At 49.1% G+C, this 23,212-nt stretch overlaps 1 protein-coding gene across 2 annotated transcripts in view; it reads left to right on the forward strand.

Moving 5' to 3' along the window:
• The first annotated feature begins 1,557 nt into the window (after positions 1-1,557).
• miso1 (mitochondrial inner membrane subdomain organizer 1) overlaps positions 1,558-23,212 on the forward strand; it is a 30,534-nt gene continuing 8,879 nt past the window's right edge. Inside the window, exons 1-3 of one of the 2 annotated variants that reach the window (XM_090218959.1) lie at positions 1,558-1,716; positions 1,872-1,931; positions 2,530-2,683. In XM_090218959.1, the coding sequence (XP_090075085.1) occupies positions 1,606-1,716; positions 1,872-1,931; positions 2,530-2,683 (325 nt within the window). In that variant the 5' untranslated portion in view covers positions 1,558-1,605. The remainder of the gene's footprint in view (positions 1,717-1,871; positions 1,932-2,529; positions 2,684-23,212) is intronic. The other variant, XM_090218960.1, reaches the window with a different exon arrangement.

A 23,212-nucleotide genomic window follows, 5' to 3' on the forward strand; every position in this document is an offset into this window, starting at 1 on the left:
CCACACGGATGTAAAGCCTTCATACTGTAAGTGAGTTTCCACACGGATGTAAAGCCTTCATACTGTAAGTGAGTTTCCACACGGATGTAAAGCCTTCATACTGTAAGTGAGTTTCCACACGGATGTAAAGCCTTCATACTGTAAGTGAGTTTCCACACCGATGTAAAGCCTTCATACTGTAAGTGAGTTTCCACACCGATGTAAAGCCTTCATACTGTAAGTGAGTTTCCACACCGATGTAAAGCCTTCATACTGTAAGTGAGTTTCCACACGGATGTAAAGCCTTCATACTGTAAGTGAGTTTCCACACCGATGTAAAGCCTTCATACTGTGAGACTTTTGTTATCCTTGAACATATAGTTTTTAAATTTTCTGTTTATTTTACAACTTGTGATAGTGATGCTGCTGTTTGTACATGGTCTGTGCCAGTACTATTTACAGTTATTTTAATATGACCTATACAACTATACAAGACCAGCATTCACTTACATAAGGAAATGTATGTATACAGTCAGGTCCATAAATATATATATAAAAAAAGTGCTGTAATTCCTACACTGTTCACCTCATTTGGATGTAAAAACCTTCAAATTACAGCTAAAAGTCTGCATTTTCAGCTCATATTCATGATTGAATTTAAACCCCAATATGCTGTGGTTAAACAGCTAAAATAATAATAACTTGGTTAATGTCCAAATATTTATGGACCTTGACTGCAGCTATGATTTGTTTGATTTACTAAATATTTAAATTAAATTAATATTAACTTCTTTTTTTTTCTTTCTTAATTTCAGTTTGTACATTATTTTCCAAGATTACCGCCAGAGAGGGTTTTTAAAAAAAGATTGTTCAGCTATTGACTTTCACATGGAATAGAAATAATTTGTGATGGGTTGCTGAAAAATATTTGATACCCAACACAACAAGAAAAGCTGGTTTTAAACAACCTGCTTTGGTGTTGGAGTTGTCCTTACCCCCTCTGAGGCCAGTGTTCACGTGACCCCTTTTAAGTTTGAAAAAAATCAGACATTACAGGGTGACCGTACCAGAGTTTGGGGTTCAATTCCATTGAAATTCCAGTCAGTTTGGGAAGTACACTAAAATTGCAATCCATTTCTCTTCAGTAGTTCAACGAGGAACATTTGGAATTGACACTTGCTTTACTTTCTAAATCGGTATTATTTTCTACGGAATGGACCCCAACTCTGGACCCTATGGGACTTGTACACATGCTATGCTGTAATATGGTCTGAGAAACTTTTGTACCAACATTCCCAAGATATATATGGAAAATATTGAATACGTGTAAATATATGCACATAGTGGTTTCAAAATGGTTTTGTGTCAGATTACTCCAATAACATACTGTACTTTGTGACACCGTGAGAATGTTTGTACATATCCCACACCTAATTGATGCTATTGCATCATATTTTCTTTCTATACACAACATCTATAACATTCGGTTTAGCAGCAATAGGACTAGATAATGAAACATTAATGAAAACGCCACACCAGACGGTACTGTAGGGTTTTTTGGTCCACGCTACCTACAGTACTTAGTGGGCGGGGCGACTGTTGTAGTCTTTTAGACATGTCAACAACATGCCGGAGTCCAGAAGTGAGGCAGAGACGGACGAGAAAGGAGAAACACCGTCTAAAAATATAATTTCAGTAATTTCTCAGTTCGCTGACGATAATTTAACCATTGTCCGGGTAAGAACCAAATGGGATACAAATGGCAGTTGCAACCATTGAAGGGGATAAGACGGTTCATTCAAATGAGACCGCAGATTAGATGTTAAAATGGAATAAAGATCCAACGTTAGCTAACACATCTTTGGCTAACCTCTATCTGTTTTCTCTTCTAGAACATCAGTACTGGACTAGCAATTGCCGGGGTAATAGTAATATCAAGGAGTATTAAATTGGTACGTACTTTAGCCTATTCATATAACGCAAGCTGTGATGCAGGTATGTTCCACCAGGAGGAGGTAGCGAGTCGAGTTTCACACAAACCCATGTTAAAGACGGGCTAAATTATCTGCCCAATGTCAAGGGAATTATCTCGAAGACGCCAACAGATTGTGGCGTTTTTTTTAAATTTTTTTTACCAAACTGGAGATGAGATGATCCATTCCCCCTTGTTCAATTTAAATGCCATATGGCTGGATAGATCATACGGTCAGGGTCTATTTAGGATGGAGGGTGGCAGTTGATGAGCTATTTGCCTGATGTGTTTATCCTAGTTGATGTTGTTTAGTTAGCATTTTCTTCTTAACCAGATCAACCAGACCACCCCTTGGCGTTAGAAAGGTCTTGCTTATCTGTTGTTGTGTTCAGCTAATACGTCGTTTTGTTTACTTAATAGAATACTAGTAATTGGTTCCAATTTTGTGTTGCCCGAAACAATTATGTCACGGTGACTTCATAGGAAGGTACAGCGTAACAGAGTACAACACGTTGTACTTCCAGCGGTTATGAATGCTTTTCTAACCAGGTCTTTTGTGCCTCACCGCCCATCGTCAGATCTCTAGGTTTGGATTGGCCTCCGAGATCCCAGCGAGGTTCATAGAGAAGAATGTGAGCCTCAGAGGGAGAGTCCAGACCATCACAGAGACGGGACTGGAGGTGGAGCACATCCCCATCTACATCCCTGTCCTCTCTCCCCTGTTGGCTAAAGGTATGGAAGACCCCCTACTGGCTAAAGGTATGGTAGACCCCTGTTGGCTAAAGGTATGGAAGACCCCTACTGGCTAAAGGTATGGTAGACCCCCTACTGGCTAAAGGTATGGTAGACCCCATACTGGCTAAAGGTATGGAAGACCCCCTACTGGCTAAAGGCATGGTAGACCCCCTACTGGCTAAAGGTATGTTAGACCCCTGTTGGCTAAAGGTATGGTAGACCCCCTACTGGCTAAAGGTATGGAAGACCCTTACTGGCTAAAGGTATGGTAGACCCTTACTGGCTAAAGGTATGGAAGACCCCTACTGGCTAAAGGTATGGAAGACCCTTACTGGCTAAAGGTATGGAAGACCCCTACTGGCTAAAGGTATGGAAGACCCTTACTGGCTAAAGGTATGGTAGACCCTTACTGGCTAAAGGTATGGAAGACCCCCTACTGGCTAAAGGTATGGTAGACCCCCTGTTGGCTAAAGGTATGGAAGACCCCCTACTGGCTAAAGGTATGGAAGACCCCCTACTGGCTAAAGGTATGGAAGACCCCCTACTGGCTAAAGGTACAGAAGACCCCTACTGGCTAAAGGTACAGAAGACCCCTACTGGCTAAAGGTATGGAAGACCCCCTACTGGCTAAAGGTATGGTAGACCCCCTGTTGGCTAAAGGTATGGAAGACCCCCTACTGGCTAAAGGTATGGAAGACCCCCTACTGGCTAAAGGTATGGTAGACCCCTACTGGCTAAAGGTATGGAAGACCCCTACTGGCTAAAGGTATGGTAGACCCCTGTTGGCTAAAGGTATGGAAGACCCCCTACTGGCTAAAGGTATGGTAGACCCCTGTTGGCTAAAGGTATGGTAGACCCCCCTATTGGCTAAAGGTATGGTAGACCCCTGTTGGCTAAAGGTATGGTAGACCCCCCTACTGGCTAAAGGTATGGTAGACCCCCTACTGGCTAAAGGTATGGAAGACCCCTGTTGGCTAAAGGTATGGAAGACCCCCTACTGGCTAAAGGTATGGTAGACCCCTGTTGGCTAAAGGTATGGAAGACCCCCTACTGGCTAAAGGTATGGTAGACCCCTGTTGGCTAAAGGTATGGAAGACCCCCTACTGGCTAAAGGTATGGTAGACCCCTGTTGGCTAAAGGTATGGTAGACCCCTACTGGCTAAAGGTATGGTAGACCCCTGTTGGCTAAAGGTATGTTAGACCCCTGTTGGCTAAAGGTATGGTAGACCCCTACTGGCTAAAGGTATGGTAGACCCCCTGTTGGCTAAAGGTATGGTAGACCCCTGTTGGCTAAAGTTATGGTAGACCCCTACTGGCTAAAGGTATGGTAGACACCTGTTGGCTAAAGGTATGGTAGACCCCCTCTGGCTAAAGGTATGGTAGACCCCTACTGGCTAAAGGTATGGTAGACCCCTACTGGCTAAAGGTATGGTAGACCCCTGTTGGCTAAAGGTATGGTAGACCCCCTCTGGCTAAAGGTATGGTAGACCCCTACTGGCTAAAGGTATGGTAGACCCCTACTGGCTAAAGGTATGGTAGACCCCTGCTGGCTAAAGGTATGGTAGACCCCTGCTGGCTAAAGGTATGGTAGACCGCTACTGGCTAAATGTATGGTAGACCCCTGTTGGCTAAAGGTATGGTAGACCCCCTACTGGCTAAAGGTATGGTAGACCCCTACTGGCTAAAGGTATGGTAGACCCCTACTGGCTAAAGGTATGGTAGACCCCTACTGGCTAAAGGTATGGTAGACCCCCTGTTGGCTAAAGGTATGGTAGACCCCTGTTGGCTAAAGTTATGGTAGACCCCTACTGGCTAAAGGTATGGTAGACACCTGTTGGCTAAAGGTATGGTAGACCCCCTCTGGCTAAAGGTATGGTAGACCCCTACTGGCTAAAGGTATGGTAGACCCCTACTGGCTAAAGGTATGGTAGACCCCTGTTGGCTAAAGGTATGGTAGACCCCCTCTGGCTAAAGGTATGGTAGACCCCTACTGGCTAAAGGTATGGTAGACCCCTACTGGCTAAAGGTATGGTAGACCCCTACTGGCTAAAGGTATGGTAGACCCCTGCTGGCTAAAGGTATGGTAGACCCCTGCTGGCTAAAGGTATGGTAGACCGCTACTGGCTAAATGTATGGTAGACCCCTGTTGGCTAAAGGTATGGTAGACCCCCTACTGGCTAAAGGTATGGTAGACCCCTACTGGCTAAAGGTATGGTAGACCCCTACTGGCTAAAGGTATGGTAGACCCCTACTGGCTAAAGGTATGGTAGACCCCCTGTTGGCTAAAGGTATGGAAGACCCCCTACTGGCTAAAGGTATGGAAGACCCCCTACTGGCTAAAGGTATGGAAGACCCCCTACTGGCTAAAGGTACAGAAGACCCCTACTGGCTAAAGGTACAGAAGACCCCTACTGGCTAAAGGTATGGAAGACCCCCTACTGGCTAAAGGTATGGTAGACCCCCTACTGGCTAAAGGTATGGAAGACCCCCTACTGGCTAAAGGTATGGTAGACCCCTACTGGCTAAAGGTATGGAAGACCCCTACTGGCTAAAGGTATGGTAGACCCCTGTTGGCTAAAGGTATGGAAGACCCCCTACTGGCTAAAGGTATGGTAGACCCCTGTTGGCTAAAGGTATGGTAGACCCCCCTATTGGCTAAAGGTATGGTAGACCCCTGTTGGCTAAAGGTATGGTAGACCCCCCTACTGGCTAAAGGTATGGTAGACCCCCTACTGGCTAAAGGTATGGAAGACCCCTACTGGCTAAAGGTATGGAAGACCCCCTACTGGCTAAAGGTATGGAAGACCCCCTGTTGGCTAAAGGTATGGAAGACCCCCTACTGGCTAAAGGTATGGTAGACCCCTGTTGGCTAAAGGTATGGAAGACCCCCTACTGGCTAAAGGTATGGTAGACCCCTGTTGGCTAAAGGTATGGTAGACCCCTACTGGCTAAAGGTATGGTAGACCCCTGTTGGCTAAAGGTATGTTAGACCCCTGTTGGCTAAAGGTATGGTAGACCCCCTACTGGCTAAAGGTATGGTAGACCCCTACTGGCTAAAGGTATGGTAGACCCCTACTGGCTAAAGGTATGGTAGACCCCTACTGGCTAAAGGTATGGTAGACCCCCTGTTGGCTAAAGTTATGGTAGACCCCTACTGGCTAAAGGTATGGTAGACACCTGTTGGCTAAAGGTATGGTAGACCCCCTACTGGCTAAAGGTATGGTAGACCCCTACTGGCTAAAGGTATGGTAGACCCCTACTGGCTAAAGGTATGGTAGACCCCCTGTTGGCTAAAGGTATGGTAGACCCCTGTTGGCTAAAGTTATGGTAGACCCCTACTGGCTAAAGGTATGGTAGACACCTGTTGGCTAAAGGTATGGTAGACCCCCTCTGGCTAAAGGTATGGTAGACCCCTACTGGCTAAAGGTATGGTAGACCCCTACTGGCTAAAGGTATGGTAGACCCCTGTTGGCTAAAGGTATGGTAGACCCCCTCTGGCTAAAGGTATGGTAGACCCCTACTGGCTAAAGGTATGGTAGACCCCTACTGGCTAAAGGTATGGTAGACCCCTGCTGGCTAAAGGTATGGAAGACCCCCTACTGGCTAAAGGTATGGTAGACCCCTGTTGGCTAAAGGTATGGTAGACCCCTACTGGCTAAAGGTATGGTAGACCCCTGTTGGCTAAAGGTATGTTAGACCCCTGTTGGCTAAAGGTATGGTAGACCCCCTACTGGCTAAAGGTATGGTAGACCCCTACTGGCTAAAGGTATGGTAGACCCCTACTGGCTAAAGGTATGGTAGACCCCCTGTTGGCTAAAGGTATGGTAGACCCCTGTTGGCTAAAGTTATGGTAGACCCCTACTGGCTAAAGGTATGGTAGACACCTGTTGGCTAAAGGTATGGTAGACCCCCTCTGGCTAAAGGTATGGTAGACCCCTACTGGCTAAAGGTATGGTAGACCCCTACTGGCTAAAGGTATGGTAGACCCCTGTTGGCTAAAGGTATGGTAGACCCCCTCTGGCTAAAGGTATGGTAGACCCCTACTGGCTAAAGGTATGGTAGACCCCTACTGGCTAAAGGTATGGTAGACCCCTGCTGGCTAAAGGTATGGTAGACCCCTGCTGGCTAAAGGTATGGTAGACCGCTACTGGCTAAATGTATGGTAGACCCCTGTTGGCTAAAGGTATGGTAGACCCCCTACTGGCTAAAGGTATGGTAGACCCCTACTGGCTAAAGGTATGGTAGACCCCTACTGGCTAAAGGTATGGTAGACCCCTACTGGCTAAAGGTATGGTAGACCCCTACTGGCTAAAGGTATGGAAGACCCCTACTGGCTAAAGGTATGGTAGACCCCTGTTGGCTAAAGGTATGGAAGACCCCCTACTGGCTAAAGGTATGGTAGACCCCTGTTGGCTAAAGGTATGGTAGACCCCCCTATTGGCTAAAGGTATGGTAGACCCCTGTTGGCTAAAGGTATGGTAGACCCCCCTACTGGCTAAAGGTATGGTAGACCCCCTACTGGCTAAAGGTATGGAAGACCCCTGTTGGCTAAAGGTATGGAAGACCCCCTACTGGCTAAAGGTATGGTAGACCCCTGTTGGCTAAAGGTATGGAAGACCCCCTACTGGCTAAAGGTATGGTAGACCCCTGTTGGCTAAAGGTATGGAAGACCCCCTACTGGCTAAAGGTATGGTAGACCCCTGTTGGCTAAAGGTATGGTAGACCCCTACTGGCTAAAGGTATGGTAGACCCCTGTTGGCTAAAGGTATGTTAGACCCCTGTTGGCTAAAGGTATGGTAGACCCCTACTGGCTAAAGGTATGGTAGACCCCTACTGGCTAAAGGTATGGTAGACCCCTACTGGCTAAAGGTATGGTAGACCCCCTCTGGCTAAAGTTATGGTAGACCCCTACTGGCTAAAGGTATGGTAGACACCTGTTGGCTAAAGGTATGGTAGACCCCCTCTGGCTAAAGGTATGGTAGACCCCTACTGGCTAAAGGTATGGTAGACCCCTACTGGCTAAAGGTATGGTAGACCCCTGTTGGCTAAAGGTATGGTAGACCCCCTCTGGCTAAAGGTATGGTAGACCCCTACTGGCTAAAGGTATGGTAGACCCCTACTGGCTAAAGGTATGGTAGACCCCTGCTGGCTAAAGGTATGGTAGACCCCTGCTGGCTAAAGGTATGGTAGACCGCTACTGGCTAAATGTATGGTAGACCCCTGTTGGCTAAAGGTATGGTAGACCCCCTACTGGCTAAAGGTATGGTAGACCCCTACTGGCTAAAGGTATGGTAGACCCCTACTGGCTAAAGGTATGGTAGACCCCTACTGGCTAAAGGTATGGTAGACCCCCTGTTGGCTAAAGGTATGGTAGACCCCTGTTGGCTAAAGTTATGGTAGACCCCTACTGGCTAAAGGTATGGTAGACACCTGTTGGCTAAAGGTATGGTAGACCCCCTCTGGCTAAAGGTATGGTAGACCCCTACTGGCTAAAGGTATGGTAGACCCCTACTGGCTAAAGGTATGGTAGACCCCTGTTGGCTAAAGGTATGGTAGACCCCCTCTGGCTAAAGGTATGGTAGACCCCTACTGGCTAAAGGTATGGTAGACCCCTACTGGCTAAAGGTATGGTAGACCCCTGCTGGCTAAAGGTATGGTAGACCCCTGCTGGCTAAAGGTATGGTAGACCGCTACTGGCTAAATGTATGGTAGACCCCTGTTGGCTAAAGGTATGGTAGACCCCCTACTGGCTAAAGGTATGGTAGACCCCTACTGGCTAAAGGTATGGTAGACCCCTACTGGCTAAAGGTATGGTAGACCCCTACTGGCTAAAGGTATGGTAGACCCCCTGTTGGCTAAAGGTATGGAAGACCCCCTACTGGCTAAAGGTATGGAAGACCCCCTACTGGCTAAAGGTATGGAAGACCCCCTACTGGCTAAAGGTACAGAAGACCCCTACTGGCTAAAGGTATGGAAGACCCCCTACTGGCTAAAGGTATGGTAGACCCCCTGTTGGCTAAAGGTATGGAAGACCCCCTACTGGCTAAAGGTATGGAAGACCCCCTACTGGCTAAAGGTATGGTAGACCCCTACTGGCTAAAGGTATGGAAGACCCCTACTGGCTAAAGGTATGGTAGACCCCTGTTGGCTAAAGGTATGGAAGACCCCCTACTGGCTAAAGGTATGGTAGACCCCTGTTGGCTAAAGGTATGGTAGACCCCCCTATTGGCTAAAGGTATGGTAGACCCCTGTTGGCTAAAGGTATGGTAGACCCCCCTACTGGCTAAAGGTATGGTAGACCCCCTACTGGCTAAAGGTATGGAAGACCCCTGTTGGCTAAAGGTATGGAAGACCCCCTACTGGCTAAAGGTATGGAAGACCCCCTGTTGGCTAAAGGTATGGAAGACCCCCTACTGGCTAAAGGTATGGTAGACCCCTGTTGGCTAAAGGTATGGAAGACCCCCTACTGGCTAAAGGTATGGTAGACCCCTGTTGGCTAAAGGTATGTTAGACCCCTGTTGGCTAAAGGTATGGTAGACCCCCTACTGGCTAAAGGTATGGTAGACCCCTACTGGCTAAAGGTATGGTAGACCCCTACTGGCTAAAGGTATGGTAGACCCCTACTGGCTAAAGGTATGGTAGACCCCCTGTTGGCTAAAGTTATGGTAGACCCCTACTGGCTAAAGGTATAGTAGACACCTGTTGGCTAAAGGTATGGTAGACCCCCTACTGGCTAAAGGTATGGTAGACCCCTACTGGCTAAAGGTATGGTAGACCCCTACTGGCTAAAGGTATGGTAGACCCCTACTGGCTAAAGGTATGGTAGACCCCCTGTTGGCTAAAGGTATGGTAGACCCCTGTTGGCTAAAGTTATGGTAGACCCCTACTGGCTAAAGGTATGGTAGACACCTGTTGGCTAAAGGTATGGTAGACCCCCTCTGGCTAAAGGTATGGTAGACCCCTACTGGCTAAAGGTATAGTAGACCCCTACTGGCTAAAGGTATGGTAGACCCCTGTTGGCTAAAGGTATGGTAGACCCCCTCTGGCTAAAGGTATGGTAGACCCCTACTGGCTAAAGGTATGGTAGACCCCTACTGGCTAAAGGTATGGTAGACCCCTGCTGGCTAAAGGTATGGTAGACCCCCCTATTGGCTAAAGGTATGGTAGACCCCTGTTGGCTAAAGGTATGGTAGACCCCCCTACTGGCTAAAGGTATGGTAGACCCCCTACTGGCTAAAGGTATGGAAGACCCCTGTTGGCTAAAGGTATGGAAGACCCCCTACTGGCTAAAGGTATGGAAGACCCCCTGTTGGCTAAAGGTATGGAAGACCCCCTACTGGCTAAAGGTATGGTAGACCCCTGTTGGCTAAAGGTATGGAAGACCCCCTACTGGCTAAAGGTATGGTAGACCCCTGTTGGCTAAAGGTATGGTAGACCCCTACTGGCTAAAGGTATGGTAGACCCCTGTTGGCTAAAGGTATGTTAGACCCCTGTTGGCTAAAGGTATGGTAGACCCCCTACTGGCTAAAGGTATGGTAGACCCCTACTGGCTAAAGGTATGGTAGACCCCTACTGGCTAAAGGTATGGTAGACCCCCTGTTGGCTAAAGGTATGGTAGACCCCTGTTGGCTAAAGTTATGGTAGACCCCTACTGGCTAAAGGTATGGTAGACACCTGTTGGCTAAAGGTATGGTAGACCCCCTCTGGCTAAAGGTATGGTAGACCCCTACTGGCTAAAGGTATGGTAGACCCCTGTTGGCTAAAGGTATGGAAGACCCCCTACTGGCTAAAGGTATGGTAGACCCCTGTTGGCTAAAGGTATGGTAGACCCCTACTGGCTAAAGGTATGGTAGACCCCTGTTGGCTAAAGGTATGTTAGACCCCTGTTGGCTAAAGGTATGGTAGACCCCTACTGGCTAAAGGTATGGTAGACCCCTACTGGCTAAAGGTATGGTAGACCCCCTGTTGGCTAAAGGTATGGTAGACCCCTGTTGGCTAAAGTTATGGTAGACCCCTACTGGCTAAAGGTATGGTAGACACCTGTTGGCTAAAGGTATGGTAGACCCCCTCTGGCTAAAGGTATGGTAGACCCCTACTGGCTAAAGGTATGGTAGACCCCTACTGGCTAAAGGTATGGTAGACCCCTGTTGGCTAAAGGTATGGTAGACCCCCTCTGGCTAAAGGTATGGTAGACCCCTACTGGCTAAAGGTATGGTAGACCCCTACTGGCTAAAGGTATGGTAGACCCCCTCTGGCTAAAGGTATGGTAGACCCCTACTGGCTAAAGGTATAGTAGACCCCTACTGGCTAAAGGTATGGTAGACCCCTGTTGGCTAAAGGTATGGTAGACCCCCTCTGGCTAAAGGTATGGTAGACCCCTACTGGCTAAAGGTATGGTAGACCCCTACTGGCTAAAGGTATGGTAGACCCCTGCTGGCTAAAGGTATGGTAGACCCCCCTATTGGCTAAAGGTATGGTAGACCCCTGTTGGCTAAAGGTATGGTAGACCCCCCTACTGGCTAAAGGTATGGTAGACCCCCTACTGGCTAAAGGTATGGAAGACCCCTGTTGGCTAAAGGTATGGAAGACCCCCTACTGGCTAAAGGTATGGAAGACCCCCTGTTGGCTAAAGGTATGGAAGACCCCCTACTGGCTAAAGGTATGGTAGACCCCTGTTGGCTAAAGGTATGGAAGACCCCCTACTGGCTAAAGGTATGGTAGACCCCTGTTGGCTAAAGGTATGGTAGACCCCTACTGGCTAAAGGTATGGTAGACCCCTGTTGGCTAAAGGTATGTTAGACCCCTGTTGGCTAAAGGTATGGTAGACCCCCTACTGGCTAAAGGTATGGTAGACCCCTACTGGCTAAAGGTATGGTAGACCCCTACTGGCTAAAGGTATGGTAGACCCCCTGTTGGCTAAAGGTATGGTAGACCCCTGTTGGCTAAAGTTATGGTAGACCCCTACTGGCTAAAGGTATGGTAGACACCTGTTGGCTAAAGGTATGGTAGACCCCCTCTGGCTAAAGGTATGGTAGACCCCTACTGGCTAAAGGTATGGTAGACCCCTGTTGGCTAAAGGTATGGAAGACCCCCTACTGGCTAAAGGTATGGTAGACCCCTGTTGGCTAAAGGTATGGTAGACCCCTACTGGCTAAAGGTATGGTAGACCCCTGTTGGCTAAAGGTATGTTAGACCCCTGTTGGCTAAAGGTATGGTAGACCCCTACTGGCTAAAGGTATGGTAGACCCCTACTGGCTAAAGGTATGGTAGACCCCCTGTTGGCTAAAGGTATGGTAGACCCCTGTTGGCTAAAGTTATGGTAGACCCCTACTGGCTAAAGGTATGGTAGACACCTGTTGGCTAAAGGTATGGTAGACCCCCTCTGGCTAAAGGTATGGTAGACCCCTACTGGCTAAAGGTATGGTAGACCCCTACTGGCTAAAGGTATGGTAGACCCCTGTTGGCTAAAGGTATGGAAGACCCCCTGTTGGCTAAAGGTATGGAAGACCCCCTACTGGCTAAAGGTATGGTAGACCCCTGTTGGCTAAAGGTATGGAAGACCCCCTACTGGCTAAAGGTATGGTAGACCCCTGTTGGCTAAAGGTATGGTAGACCCCTACTGGCTAAAGGTATGGTAGACCCCTGTTGGCTAAAGGTATGTTAGACCCCTGTTGGCTAAAGGTATGGTAGACCCCCTACTGGCTAAAGGTATGGTAGACCCCTACTGGCTAAAGGTATGGTAGACCCCTACTGGCTAAAGGTATGGTAGACCCCCTGTTGGCTAAAGGTATGGTAGACCCCTGTTGGCTAAAGTTATGGTAGACCCCTACTGGCTAAAGGTATGGTAGACACCTGTTGGCTAAAGGTATGGTAGACCCCCTCTGGCTAAAGGTATGGTAGACCCCTACTGGCTAAAGGTATGGTAGACCCCTGTTGGCTAAAGGTATGGAAGACCCCCTACTGGCTAAAGGTATGGTAGACCCCTGTTGGCTAAAGGTATGGTAGACCCCTACTGGCTAAAGGTATGGTAGACCCCTGTTGGCTAAAGGTATGTTAGACCCCTGTTGGCTAAAGGTATGGTAGACCCCTACTGGCTAAAGGTATGGTAGACCCCTACTGGCTAAAGGTATGGTAGACCCCCTGTTGGCTAAAGGTATGGTAGACCCCTGTTGGCTAAAGTTATGGTAGACCCCTACTGGCTAAAGGTATGGTAGACACCTGTTGGCTAAAGGTATGGTAGACCCCCTCTGGCTAAAGGTATGGTAGACCCCTACTGGCTAAAGGTATGGTAGACCCCTACTGGCTAAAGGTATGGTAGACCCCTGTTGGCTAAAGGTATGGTAGACCCCCTCTGGCTAAAGGTATGGTAGACCCCTACTGGCTAAAGGTATGGTAGACCCCTACTGGCTAAAGGTATGGTAGACCCCCTCTGGCTAAAGGTATGGTAGACCCCTACTGGCTAAAGGTATAGTAGACCCCTACTGGCTAAAGGTATGGTAGACCCCTGTTGGCTAAAGGTATGGTAGACCCCCTCTGGCTAAAGGTATGGTAGACCCCTACTGGCTAAAGGTATGGTAGACCCCTACTGGCTAAAGGTATGGTAGACCCCTGCTGGCTAAAGGTATGGTAGACCCCCCTATTGGCTAAAGGTATGGTAGACCCCTGTTGGCTAAAGGTATGGTAGACCCCCCTACTGGCTAAAGGTATGGTAGACCCCCTACTGGCTAAAGGTATGGAAGACCCCTGTTGGCTAAAGGTATGGAAGACCCCCTACTGGCTAAAGGTATGGAAGACCCCCTGTTGGCTAAAGGTATGGAAGACCCCCTACTGGCTAAAGGTATGGTAGACCCCTGTTGGCTAAAGGTATGGAAGACCCCCTACTGGCTAAAGGTATGGTAGACCCCTGTTGGCTAAAGGTATGGTAGACCCCTACTGGCTAAAGGTATGGTAGACCCCTGTTGGCTAAAGGTATGTTAGACCCCTGTTGGCTAAAGGTATGGTAGACCCCCTACTGGCTAAAGGTATGGTAGACCCCTACTGGCTAAAGGTATGGTAGACCCCTACTGGCTAAAGGTATGGTAGACCCCCTGTTGGCTAAAGGTATGGTAGACCCCTGTTGGCTAAAGTTATGGTAGACCCCTACTGGCTAAAGGTATGGTAGACACCTGTTGGCTAAAGGTATGGTAGACCCCCTCTGGCTAAAGGTATGGTAGACCCCTACTGGCTAAAGGTATGGTAGACCCCTGTTGGCTAAAGGTATGGAAGACCCCCTACTGGCTAAAGGTATGGTAGACCCCTGTTGGCTAAAGGTATGGTAGACCCCTACTGGCTAAAGGTATGGTAGACCCCTGTTGGCTAAAGGTATGTTAGACCCCTGTTGGCTAAAGGTATGGTAGACCCCTACTGGCTAAAGGTATGGTAGACCCCTACTGGCTAAAGGTATGGTAGACCCCCTGTTGGCTAAAGGTATGGTAGACCCCTGTTGGCTAAAGTTATGGTAGACCCCTACTGGCTAAAGGTATGGTAGACACCTGTTGGCTAAAGGTATGGTAGACCCCCTCTGGCTAAAGGTATGGTAGACCCCTACTGGCTAAAGGTATGGTAGACCCCTACTGGCTAAAGGTATGGTAGACCCCTGTTGGCTAAAGGTATGGTAGACCCCCTCTGGCTAAAGGTATGGTAGACCCCTACTGGCTAAAGGTATGGTAGACCCCTACTGGCTAAAGGTATGGTAGACCCCTGCTGGCTAAAGGTATGGTAGACCCCTGCTGGCTAAAGGTATGGTAGACCGCTACTGGCTAAATGTATGGTAGACCCCTGTTGGCTAAAGGTATGGTAGACCCCCTACTGGCTAAAGGTATGGTAGACCCCTACTGGCTAAAGGTATGGTAGACCCCTACTGGCTAAAGGTATGGTAGACCCCCTGTTGGCTAAAGGTATGGTAGACCCCTGTTGGCTAAAGTTATGGTAGACCCCTACTGGCTAAAGGTATGGTAGACACCTGTTGGCTAAAGGTATGGTAGACCCCCTCTGGCTAAAGGTATGGTAGACCCCTACTGGCTAAAGGTATGGTAGACCCCTACTGGCTAAAGGTATGGTAGACCCCTGTTGGCTAAAGGTATGGTAGACCCCCTCTGGCTAAAGGTATGGTAGACCCCTACTGGCTAAAGGTATGGTAGACCCCTACTGGCTAAAGGTATGGTAGACCCCTGCTGGCTAAAGGTATGGTAGACCCCTGCTGGCTAAAGGTATGGTAGACCGCTACTGGCTAAATGTATGGTAGACCCCTGTTGGCTAAAGGTATGGTAGACCCCCTACTGGCTAAAGGTATGGTAGACCCCTACTGGCTAAAGGTATGGTAGACCCCTACTGGCTAAAGGTATGGTAGACCCCTACTGGCTAAAGGTATGGTAGACCCCTACTGGCTAAAGGTATGGTAGACCCCCTGTTGGCTAAAGGTATGGAAGACCCCCTACTGGCTAAAGGTATGGAAGACCCCCTACTGGCTAAAGGTATGGAAGACCCCCTACTGGCTAAAGGTACAGAAGACCCCTACTGGCTAAAGGTATGGAAGACCCCCTACTGGCTAAAGGTATGGTAGACCCCCTGTTGGCTAAAGGTATGGAAGACCCCCTACTGGCTAAAGGTATGGAAGACCCCCTACTGGCTAAAGGTATGGTAGACCCCTACTGGCTAAAGGTATGGAAGACCCCTACTGGCTAAAGGTATGGTAGACCCCTGTTGGCTAAAGGTATGGAAGACCCCCTACTGGCTAAAGGTATGGTAGACCCCTGTTGGCTAAAGGTATGGTAGACCCCCCTATTGGCTAAAGGTATGGTAGACCCCTGTTGGCTAAAGGTATGGTAGACCCCCCTACTGGCTAAAGGTATGGTAGACCCCCTACTGGCTAAAGGTATGGAAGACCCCTGTTGGCTAAAGGTATGGAAGACCCCCTACTGGCTAAAGGTATGGAAGACCCCCTGTTGGCTAAAGGTATGGAAGACCCCCTACTGGCTAAAGGTATGGTAGACCCCTGTTGGCTAAAGGTATGGAAGACCCCCTACTGGCTAAAGGTATGGTAGACCCCTGTTGGCTAAAGGTATGGAAGACCCCCTACTGGCTAAAGGTATGGTAGACCCCCTACTGGCTAAAGGTATGGAAGACCCCTGTTGGCTAAAGGTATGGAAGACCCCCTACTGGCTAAAGGTATGGAAGACCCCCTGTTGGCTAAAGGTATGGAAGACCCCCTACTGGCTAAAGGTATGGTAGACCCCTGTTGGCTAAAGGTATGGAAGACCCCCTACTGGCTAAAGGTATGGTAGACCCCTGTTGGCTAAAGGTATGGTAGACCCCTACTGGCTAAAGGTATGGTAGACCCCTGTTGGCTAAAGGTATGTTAGACCCCTGTTGGCTAAAGGTATGGTAGACCCCCTACTGGCTAAAGGTATGGTAGACCCCTACTGGCTAAAGGTATGGTAGACCCCTACTGGCTAAAGGTATGGTAGACCCCCTGTTGGCTAAAGGTATGGTAGACCCCTGTTGGCTAAAGTTATGGTAGACCCCTACTGGCTAAAGGTATGGTAGACACCTGTTGGCTAAAGGTATGGTAGACCCCCTCTGGCTAAAGGTATGGTAGACCCCTACTGGCTAAAGGTATGGTAGACCCCTGTTGGCTAAAGGTATGGAAGACCCCCTACTGGCTAAAGGTATGGTAGACCCCTGTTGGCTAAAGGTATGGTAGACCCCTACTGGCTAAAGGTATGGTAGACCCCTGTTGGCTAAAGGTATGTTAGACCCCTGTTGGCTAAAGGTATGGTAGACCCCTACTGGCTAAAGGTATGGTAGACCCCTACTGGCTAAAGGTATGGTAGACCCCCTGTTGGCTAAAGGTATGGTAGACCCCTGTTGGCTAAAGTTATGGTAGACCCCTACTGGCTAAAGGTATGGTAGACACCTGTTGGCTAAAGGTATGGTAGACCCCCTCTGGCTAAAGGTATGGTAGACCCCTACTGGCTAAAGGTATGGTAGACCCCTACTGGCTAAAGGTATGGTAGACCCCTGTTGGCTAAAGGTATGGTAGACCCCCTCTGGCTAAAGGTATGGTAGACCCCTACTGGCTAAAGGTATGGTAGACCCCTACTGGCTAAAGGTATGGTAGACCCCCTCTGGCTAAAGGTATGGTAGACCCCTACTGGCTAAAGGTATAGTAGACCCCTACTGGCTAAAGGTATGGTAGACCCCTGTTGGCTAAAGGTATGGTAGACCCCTGTTGGCTAAAGGTATGGTAGACCCCCTCTGGCTAAAGGTATGGTAGACCCCTACTGGCTAAAGGTATGGTAGACCCCTACTGGCTAAAGGTATGGTAGACCCCTGCTGGCTAAAGGTATGGTAGACCCCCCTATTGGCTAAAGGTATGGTAGACCCCTGTTGGCTAAAGGTATGGTAGACCCCCCTACTGGCTAAAGGTATGGTAGACCCCCTACTGGCTAAAGGTATGGAAGACCCCTGTTGGCTAAAGGTATGGAAGACCCCCTACTGGCTAAAGGTATGGAAGACCCCCTGTTGGCTAAAGGTATGGAAGACCCCCTACTGGCTAAAGGTATGGTAGACCCCTGTTGGCTAAAGGTATGGAAGACCCCCTACTGGCTAAAGGTATGGTAGACCCCTGTTGGCTAAAGGTATGGTAGACCCCTACTGGCTAAAGGTATGGTAGACCCCTGTTGGCTAAAGGTATGTTAGACCCCTGTTGGCTAAAGGTATGGTAGACCCCCTACTGGCTAAAGGTATGGTAGACCCCTACTGGCTAAAGGTATGGTAGACCCCTACTGGCTAAAGGTATGGTAGACCCCCTGTTGGCTAAAGGTATGGTAGACCCCTGTTGGCTAAAGTTATGGTAGACCCCTACTGGCTAAAGGTATGGTAGACACCTGTTGGCTAAAGGTATGGTAGACCCCCTCTGGCTAAAGGTATGGTAGACCCCTACTGGCTAAAGGTATGGTAGACCCCTACTGGCTAAAGGTATGGTAGACCCCTGTTGGCTAAAGGTATGGTAGACCCCCTCTGGCTAAAGGTATGGTAGACCCCTACTGGCTAAAGGTATGGTAGACCCCTACTGGCTAAAGGTATGGTAGACCCCTGCTGGCTAAAGGTATGGTAGACCCCTGCTGGCTAAAGGTATGGTAGACCGCTACTGGCTAAATGTATGGTAGACCCCTGTTGGCTAAAGGTATGGTAGACCCCCTACTGGCTAAAGGTATGGTAGACCCCTACTGGCTAAAGGTATGGTAGACCCCTACTGGCTAAAGGTATGGTAGACCCCTACTGGCTAAAGGTATGGTAGACCCCCTGTTGGCTAAAGGTATGGAAGACCCCCTACTGGCTAAAGGTATGGAAGACCCCCTACTGGCTAAAGGTATGGAAGACCCCCTACTGGCTAAAGGTACAGAAGACCCCTACTGGCTAAAGGTACAGAAGACCCCTACTGGCTAAAGGTATGGAAGACCCCCTACTGGCTAAAGGTATGGTAGACCCCCTGTTGGCTAAAGGTATGGAAGACCCCCTACTGGCTAAAGGTATGGAAGACCCCCTACTGGCTAAAGGTATGGTAGACCCCTACTGGCTAAAGGTATGGAAGACCCCTACTGGCTAAAGGTATGGTAGACCCCTGTTGGCTAAAGGTATGGTAGACCCCCCTACTGGCTAAAGGTATGGTAGACCCCCTACTGGCTAAAGGTATGGAAGACCCCTGTTGGCTAAAGGTATGGAAGACCCCCTACTGGCTAAAGGTATGGTAGACCCCCTGTTGGCTAAAGGTATGGAAGACCCCCTACTGGCTAAAGGTATGGAAGACCCCCTACTGGCTAAAGGTATGGAAGACCCCCTACTGGCTAAAGGTACAGAAGACCCCTACTGGCTAAAGGTACAGAAGACCCCTACTGGCTAAAGGTATGGAAGACCCCCTACTGGCTAAAGGTATGGTAGACCCCCTGTTGGCTAAAGGTATGGAAGACCCCCTACTGGCTAAAGGTATGGAAGACCCCCTACTGGCTAAAGGTATGGTAGACCCCTACTGGCTAAAGGTATGGTAGACCCCCCTATTGGCTAAAGGTATGGTAGACCCCTGTTGGCTAAAGGTATGGTAGACCCCCCTACTGGCTAAAGGTATGGTAGACCCCCTACTGGCTAAAGGTATGGAAGACCCCTGTTGGCTAAAGGTATGGAAGACCCCCTACTGGCTAAAGGTATGGAAGACCCCCTGTTGGCTAAAGGTATGGAAGACCCCCTACTGGCTAAAGGTATGGTAGACCCCTGTTGGCTAAAGGTATGGAAGACCCCCTACTGGCTAAAGGTATGGTAGACCCCTGTTGGCTAAAGGTATGGTAGACCCCTACTGGCTAAAGGTATGGTAGACCCCTGTTGGCTAAAGGTATGTTAGACCCCTGTTGGCTAAAGGTATGGTAGACCCCCTACTGGCTAAAGGTATGGTAGACCCCTACTGGCTAAAGGTATGGTAGACCCCTACTGGCTAAAGGTATGGTAGACCCCTACTGGCTAAAGGTATGGTAGACCCCCTGTTGGCTAAAGGTATGGTAGACCCCTGTTGGCTAAAGTTATGGTAGACCCCTACTGGCTAAAGGTATGGTAGACACCTGTTGGCTAAAGGTATGGTAGACCCCCTACTGGCTAAAGGTATGGTAGACCCCTACTGGCTAAAGGTATGGTAGACCCCTACTGGCTAAAGGTATGGTAGACCCCTACTGGCTAAAGGTATGGTAGACCCCCTGTTGGCTAAAGGTATGGTAGACCCCTGTTGGCTAAAGTTATGGTAGACCCCTACTGGCTAAAGGTATGGTAGACACCTGTTGGCTAAAGGTATGGTAGACCCCCTCTGGCTAAAGGTATGGTAGACCCCTACTGGCTAAAGGTATGGTAGACCCCTACTGGCTAAAGGTATGGTAGACCCCTGTTGGCTAAAGGTATGGTAGACCCCCTCTGGCTAAAGGTATGGTAGACCCCTACTGGCTAAAGGTATGGTAGACCCCTACTGGCTAAAGGTATGGTAGACCCCTGCTGGCTAAAGGTATGGTAGACCCCCCTATTGGCTAAAGGTATGGTAGACCCCTGTTGGCTAAAGGTATGGTAGACCCCCCTACTGGCTAAAGGTATGGTAGACCCCCTACTGGCTAAAGGTATGGAAGACCCCTGTTGGCTAAAGGTATGGAAGACCCCCTACTGGCTAAAGGTATGGAAGACCCCCTGTTGGCTAAAGGTATGGAAGACCCCCTACTGGCTAAAGGTATGGTAGACCCCTGTTGGCTAAAGGTATGGAAGACCCCCTACTGGCTAAAGGTATGGTAGACCCCTGTTGGCTAAAGGTATGGTAGACCCCTACTGGCTAAAGGTATGGTAGACCCCTGTTGGCTAAAGGTATGTTAGACCCCTGTTGGCTAAAGGTATGGTAGACCCCCTACTGGCTAAAGGTATGGTAGACCCCTACTGGCTAAAGGTATGGTAGACCCCTACTGGCTAAAGGTATGGTAGACCCCTACTGGCTAAAGGTATGGTAGACCCCTACTGGCTAAAGGTATGGTAGACCCCCTGTTGGCTAAAGGCATGGTAGACCCCTGTTGGCTAAAGTTATGGTAGACCCCTACTGGCTAAAGGTATGGTAGACACCTGTTGGCTAAAGGTATGGTAGACCCCCTACTGGCTAAAGGTATGGTAGACCCCTACTGGCTAAAGGTATGGTAGACCCCTACTGGCTAAAGGTATGGTAGACCCCTACTGGCTAAAGGTATGGTAGACCCCCTGTTGGCTAAAGGTATGGTAGACCCCTGTTGGCTAAAGTTATGGTAGACCCCTACTGGCTAAAGGTATGGTAGACCCCTGCTGGCTAAAGGTATGGTAGACCGCTACTGGCTAAATGTATGGTAGACCCCTGTTGGCTAAAGGTATGGTAGACCCCTGTTGGCTAAAGTTATGGTAGACCCCTACTGGCTAAAGGTATGGTAGACACCTGTTGGCTAAAGGTATGGTAGACCCCCTCTGGCTAAAGGTATGGTAGACCCCTACTGGCTAAAGGTATGGTAGACCCCTACTGGCTAAAGGTATGGTAGACCCCTGTTGGCTAAAGGTATGGTAGACCCCCTCTGGCTAAAGGTATGGTAGACCCCTACTGGCTAAAGGTATGGTAGACCCCTACTGGCTAAAGGTATGGTAGACCCCTGCTGGCTAAAGGTATGGTAGACCCCTGCTGGCTAAAGGTATGGTAGACCGCTACTGGCTAAATGTATGGTAGACCCCTGTTGGCTAAAGGTATGGTAGACCCCCTACTGGCTAAAGGTATGGTAGACCCCTACTGGCTAAAGGTATGGTAGACCCCTACTGGCTAAAGGTATGGTAGACCCCTACTGGCTAAAGGTATGGTAGACCCCCTGTTGGCTAAAGGTATGGTAGACCCCTACTGGCTAAAGGTATGGTAGACCCCCTACTGGCTAAAGGTATGGTAGACCCCTACTGGCTAAAGGTATGGTAGACCCTTACTGGCTAAAGGTATGGTAGACCCCTGTTGGCTAAAGGTATGGTAGACCCCTGTTGGCTAAAGGTATGGTAGACCCCTACTGGCTAAAGGTATGGTAGACCCCTGTTGGCTAAAGGTATGGTAGACCCCTGTTGGCTAAAGGTATGGTAGACCCCCTACTGGCTAAAGGTATGGTAGACCCCCTACTGGCTAAAGGTATGGTAGACCTCCCTCTGGCTAAAGGTATGGTAGACCCCTACTGGCTAAAGGTATGGTAGACCCCTGTTGGCTAAAGGTATGGTAGACCCCTACTGGCTAAAGGTATGGTAGACCCCTACTGGCTAAAGGTATGGTAGACCCTTACTGGCTAAAGGTATGGTAGACCCCTGTTGGCTAAAGGTATGGTAGACCCCTGTTGGCTAAAGGTATGGTAGACCCCTACTGGCTAAAGGTATGGTAGACCCCTACTGGCTAAAGGTATGGTAGACCCCCTACTGGCTAAAGGTATGGTAGACCTCCCTCTGGCTAAAGGTATGGTAGACCCCTGTTAGCTAAAGGTATGGTAGACCCCTACTGGCTAAAGGTATGGTAGACCCCTGTTGGCTAAAGGTATGGTAGACCCCTGTTGGCTAAAGGTATGGTAGACCCCTGTTGGCTAAAGGTATGGTAGACCCTGTTGGCTAAAGGTATGGTAGACCCCTGTTGGCTAAAGGTATGGTAGACCCCTACTGGCTAAAGGTATGGTAGACCCCTGTTGGCTAAAGGTATGGTAGACCCCCTACTGGCTAAAGGTATGGTAGACCCCTGTTGGCTAAAGGTATGGTAGACCCTTACTGGCTAAAGGTATGGTAGACCCCTGTTGGCTAAAGGTATGGTAGACCCCTGTTGGCTAAAGGTATGGTAGACCCCTACTGGCTAAAGGTATGGTAGACCCCCTCTGGCTAAAGGTATGGTAGACCCCTGTTGGCTAAAGGTATGGTAGACCCTCTCTGGCTAAAGGTATGGTAGACCCCTACTGGCTAAAGGTATGGTAGACCCCTGTTGGCTAAAGGTATGGTAGACCCCTGTTGGCTAAAGGTATGGTAGACTCCTGTTGGCTAAAGGTATGGTAGACCCCTGTTGGCTAAAGGTATGGTAGACCCCTGTTGGCTAAAGGTATGGTAGACCCCTGTTGGCTAAAGGTATGGTAGACTCCCTCTGGCTAAATGTATGGTAGACCCCTACTGGCTAAAGGTATGGTAGACTCCCTCTGGCTAAAGGTATGGTAGACCCCTACTGGCTAAAGGTATGGTAGACCCCCTACTGGCTAAAGGTATGGAAGACCCCCTACTGGCTAAAGGTATGGTAGACCCCTACTGGCTAAAGGTATGGTAGACCCCCTACTGGCTAAAGGTATGGTAGACCCCTGTTGGCTAAAGGTATGGTAGACCCTTACTGGCTAAAGGTATGGTAGACCCCTGTTGGCTAAAGGTATGGTAGACCCCTGTTGGCTAAAGGTATGGTAGACCCCTACTGGCTAAAGGTATGGTAGACCCCCTCTGGCTAAAGGTATGGTAGACCCCTGTTGGCTAAAGGTATGGTAGACCCCCTCTGGCTAAAGGTATGGTAGACCCCTACTGGCTAAAGGTATGGTAGACCCCTGTTGGCTAAAGGTATGGTAGACCCCTGTTGGCTAAAGGTATGGTAGACTCCTGTTGGCTAAAGGTATGGTAGACCCCTGTTGGCTAAAGGTATGGTAGACCCCTGTTGGCTAAAGGTATGGTAGACCCCTGTTGGCTAAAGGTATGGTAGACTCCCTCTGGCTAAATGTATGGTAGACCCCTACTGGCTAAAGGTATGGTAGACTCCCTCTGGCTAAAGGTATGGTAGACCCCTACTGGCTAAAGGTATGGTAGACCCCTACTGGCTAAAGGTATGGTAGACCCCCTACTGGCTAAAGGTATGGTAGACCCCTGTTGGCTAAAGGTATGGTAGACCCTTACTGGCTAAAGGTATGGTAGACCCCT

The sequence above is a fragment of the Oncorhynchus mykiss genome, chromosome 24, assembly GCF_057628025.1.
Source record: "Oncorhynchus mykiss isolate SJ-2025 chromosome 24, ASM5762802v1, whole genome shotgun sequence".
Lineage (NCBI taxonomy): Eukaryota > Metazoa > Chordata > Actinopteri > Salmoniformes > Salmonidae > Oncorhynchus > Oncorhynchus mykiss.